The sequence below is a fragment of the Nuphar pumila genome, chromosome 16 (assembly GCF_984573655.1).
Source record: "Nuphar pumila chromosome 16, dmNupPumi1.hap1.1, whole genome shotgun sequence".
NCBI lineage: Eukaryota > Viridiplantae > Streptophyta > Magnoliopsida > Nymphaeales > Nymphaeaceae > Nuphar > Nuphar pumila.
The window spans coordinates 38,418,599-38,423,568 of NC_143264.1; the positions used below are offsets into that span (position 1 = coordinate 38,418,599).

General features: G+C 42.5%; 1 protein-coding gene across 1 annotated transcript; it reads right to left on the reverse strand.

The window, feature by feature from the left end:
• Positions 1-364: 364 nt before the first annotated feature.
• On the reverse strand, positions 365-2,059 carry LOC149813192 (uncharacterized). Its single transcript, XM_089991076.1, has one exon. It carries the CDS (start codon positions 2,057-2,059, stop codon positions 365-367), a length of 1,695 nt encoding a protein of 564 aa, XP_089847202.1.
• Between the last annotated feature and the right edge of the window lie 2,911 nt (positions 2,060-4,970).

Sequence of the window (4,970 nt, forward strand, 5' to 3'; positions counted from 1 at the left end):
ACTGTCTTATTCTTGAACTGGAAATTCTCATAGCATTGAGTATATAAAGGAAAAAGAAGAGAAAGAGTGAAGTGCTTCGGGGAGCTTGATGAGCATATCTATCACTTTTACCTCTTTGCCATAGCAATTCCTGAAAGAATCAATAAAAAAGAATAAAAATCCATCAACTGTCTATACACTCTTGTTTCTTCACTAAATCTCAGCCAGAGTCTGCGGCATGCTCTCGATGTCAGTAGATGAATAACAGAGTAGATATCAAGTAACTGACCCCGACCACAGATGCAGAGCACCAACTTGTTTAGTTATCCGCACACCTGGAACAAAAAGAATTTCAATGGGCATGATTCAAAAAATTAGACCTGGCCTAAACCTGCAGGCATGGTGGGGAAAGATGCCCTATGCTACGGAAATCAGTGTGATTGCTGCTAGCAATAGCACTGTCTGCAACAAGATCAGCATCACCTTCTTTTCCCAATGCATTTTGCTTCTGACCACTGCTAGTCCACCAAGATCTAAACCTAGAATGATCATTAGTTTCATCCTCATTAGGAGCAGGGAGGTTAAGATCAAGAAAATCCCCAATCACAGGCATCTGCTGTTCAATCATAATTGCCTTACAAGCATCCCCTCTGATCTCCGAATTTCCGCTTGGGACCAGATGAGATCTCTTGTGTCCTCCTAATGCCTGGCCTGAATTGAACACCTTCGAACAGATTGGACACTGGTGTACTTTTCCCTTCTTCAACCCCATGTCGGTCTCGTCTCCTGCATTTCCATCCTCGATCATGTTCTCAATTATAGAAGACTTGAGCTTGTACTCAGGCGTGGTTGCATTATCTTGATCTGGCAAAACATCTGTTTCAGTGCTATTGTTGTCGCTGTAATCTATCCTTGCAAAACAGCCTTTCACTCTCTTGTGGCTTGCTCTGTGTCCCCCAAGAGCCTGGTATGAATGAAAGACTTTTTTGCAGGTGGCACACTCATATCTTGCTTGCTTGAAAGTTTGCTTCCTGAAACCCGATTCAGCGGAATCAATTCTTGCTCTTTTGTTAGCATTCCTCCCCAATTCAGAACCAAACATATCCAACCGGCACTGCTTAAGAGAATCCTTCTCCAATTCTGAATCTGAAACTTCATAGATCATATCTTCAAATTCACGTTCTGATTCTCTGCTGAGTTTAGTTACAGAGAGGCCATCCTTCCTGCTTTCATGGAACCCACCATGAGCATCAAACTTAGCCTTCTTCTTAGACTCATCCGAAGCAATTCCACTTCTACCATTACCTTCGGCAGCATCCAGCTCAGTCCCCAAGAAACCATTCCTCTGTATAGGTTTCTTTATACTACCATCCTCAATATCAACAGACTTCTTGTTCTGTACGTGGCCTGATCTGAGCTCCTTGTACACAGAACTGTTATCAGATGACTCCTGGAAGTCCTCTTTCGATGTGCCCTTCCAAAAACCCGCAACATCTCTAGACAGCATCATCAAAGAAATAGCTACATCTTCCTGCTCTTGCTCAATCTCACAAACAGAAGAATAATTAGCGCCGAAAAAGCCAGAGACGGATGACGAGACACGGCGTCTAGCTCTCCTCTTAGATCTCCTCCTCGGTGCAGCTTCATTATCAGAATGATCATCCAAAACATTCACCTGATGCTGTTGCTGCTGCTCTTCACTGCATGATCCTTCATCCAAGCTCTGTGAACACCTCTCAGGGTGACTCCTCATGTGACCAAAGAGTGCCTTCAATGAAGGGAACCACTTCCCACGTTGCTTGCACGCCCTGGCATCCTTACCAACTAGAGAAGCAGAACCGGAGAACCTCCATGACTTCTTGGGGTTCTCTCTCAGACCATACCCACCTTGGTTGTGGATCTCAATACCACTCACCTCTTCACTCCCACCATTACCAACCTTTCCCCTCTGATGCCTCTCATCTGTTTCAGACCATGGCATGGTCATGTGGGACCTCATGTGCCCACCAAGCGCCCTCCCACACATGAACTTCTTCTTGCAGTACCTGCAAGAATGCCTGTACTCTTGCTCATTCTCCATCTACAGCTACTCACAATTCACCACACCCAGGATCAAAGAACAAGGAATCTACTGAAATTCAAGAAGAATCCTCAACTGGGTACCACCTCCCAGCTCAAAAGAGGACTATAAAAGGAAGCAGAGAGATTGCAGAGGGACCAAAAATTGGATTCAGAGAAAGAACAAGATTCAAGAACAAAATCAGGGTTTCCTGCAAATGGGCACTCAGAATTCCATGTCTAGAGAGTGATCGAAGCAAAACCCTCTATTGGGTAGCACAGAAAACACCAGAAGTACCCATGGAAAACATCAAAGAAATGATGGAGAGAAAAAATAACTTGAGAGTACATGCAAGAACAAGATCTAAGAGGCCTCAAAAGTACTAGATTTCCCAACTGGGTTTGATCTTTCCAGGTGATAGGAGATCAAATTCAATGGTGGTGGTGGAAGAGAAGGAAGCGCAAGCCATTTTTTCCCTCTCTCTTAGTTTTCTCTCTCTAGGAAGAGGATGCTGAGGAGAAAGAAAAACCATGCATGGAAGCAAAGATGAGCAAAAAAAGAGGAAAGCAAAGATGGGAGGAGCACGTGTAGAGGAGTGAGATGCATAAGCCACCTCATCCAACGGCCTGCCTCTACCGGATCTTCCCCTCTTTGAACATCCCTACATGAGGAGGGATCCAACTGTCCCCTAACTATTCCTTCCTTTGTCCTTCTCATCAGAAGCCACCCCGGCGCAGGGTTCGAATATCGCTACCGTTATTATTTTGGACTTTTCTTGTGGCCACCACATCTTCTCCTTCAACCCTTATTCCTAGCACATTTATCTCCTTTCCTCTCTCTCTTCTTCTCTTGTAGAGAAACTCATAACAATTGTTTGATTGGCAACTAATTGGAAGCCAATTCATAGAATCAAGAATTCCCTTTTATGGTACACATGGAATCCAGATTCCCCTAGAAATTGAGGAAAGGATATTTTTGGAAAGTACGTTACCATTTTCCTTATTATTTTCATTGTAGTGCATAATCAGCTAAACATCATACATCAATAATTTTTAAACTATTGTTTATTTTTGTCTGCTGTGCATTTTTTACAAATGATTAATTGTGGTGAATCCTTGCAGCATTATGGATTGAAACACTGTTTACTAGAAGGTAATGCTTGACTCCAACAAACGGAACTGGCAACGAGCTATAAGATTCTCCCCCGCTTAGAACATTGATATTAGAAAAACTACATTATCATATGCAAACTAACATGAAAGTCAATGGTGTTAAACCCATTATTTTTGTCGAATATACATGTGGTAAGGTTGCATCTACCTATCTTCTATGTTTCTTTGAACCTATAATTTTGGGTGCACTTTTCCACCTATGATTATCTATTGCCCTACATGATGCATAACTGCTTTTATATATGTATAGTTTATGTAAATGAATAATGGCATGTGCCACCTTGGTTATTTTAAAATCACGTGAGCAAATGAAGATTCCAAAGCAAAGAATTATGTTAGCATCCTAATTATAAGTTGGTCGTTACATAATATTCGAGGGCTTTGGGGTTTGAGCTTATGTACAAGAAAAGCTAGAAGCCTGGCCTTTTCCTAGTTTATATCATATAATTATGTAAGAGATATGTTTTAAGAGTTTGGCTAAAAAATACATCATAATAAGTTTGGAGCACTATATTATATATGGTATGATATGACCAGTTGCAGGCATGTTAGCTTTTTTTAATAGTATTTGATTACTTTTAAGGGGAAAATATCAGGTGCAAAATGACTGCACAAATATTTGTGCATTAAGCACCTTATCACCCTTCATCTTTGGGACAGGGCCTGTCAGGTGTGGGACCCAAGATCTGATGGAGGTTGCACCAGATCCGGACTCGTGTGTGAGTTCAGTTCAACTTCTTCATTTTTTTTATTGGATAATCTAAGAGAAAAAACTCCATCACCAATTGCACCTTGGCTGGCCTCCGGTTGGTAAAACTCTTAAAGTCCCCTGCCCACCGGAGTACACCCAGCTTCGACAACGCTCACCCCATGGGTTTCGAACTTATAAAGTCCGGTCAATTTGGTGGCATTCACAAGTCACATCTATCAGATGAGCGGAGCCCTTGTGGGCAAGTGCAAGTTGTTATGCATAGGTGAAGTAACAATGCAAGGCTGGTCCTTTTGTTGCCTGCTTCTAAAATTGGACCCACAACAGCCTACCATGATGACACCTTAAAAAAAAAGGTGTGGTCCTCATAATAGTAAAGCCAATCCATATGTTACACCTCATCAGATTTTTCGCCAAAGCAGGTTATATGTTCTCCCCCCGAATAGGGCAGTTAGCTACATCTCATGTTCGGGGGTTCCAAAGAGCACCACGTATGTAAGCATGTGCGTCTCGTATCCCCATGTTTGTCAGCATTAATTAGCATTGGAGTTTGATGCGATTGCAAAGACTTAAGTACCCTGTCCTTCATTGGTGCAAAAAAAAATGACGATTCTTAAAAATGAGTGGTTGTAAAGACTTAAGTGCCCCGAAGATGATTATTTAAGACCCAGTCTCTGCACTGCAGGATTATCTGAGAAAGAAATCTCCCCTGGAGGAGGCCATGAACATCAACCCTCTCACTCTCTCTCTCCCTTCTCTTTCTGCTTCTATGCACATCCAACAGAAGATCTTACATTGCTCCATCAAGCATCGGCTGACCTGCACATTGACTGTTGTGGAGTCTGATTCAGAGTTTTTACCCTTACAGGAGGAGGGTTTGAGGGCTCCTTCCAGCGTGGGTAGCATCATTCAACTAAATGAGTTGTAGATCCTGATTCAGAGTTTTTACCCTTACAGGAGGAGGGTCTGGGGGCTCCTCCCAACGTGGGTAGCATCATTCAACTTGAAGAGTTGTGGAGTCTGATTCAGAGTTTTTACCCTTACAGAAAGG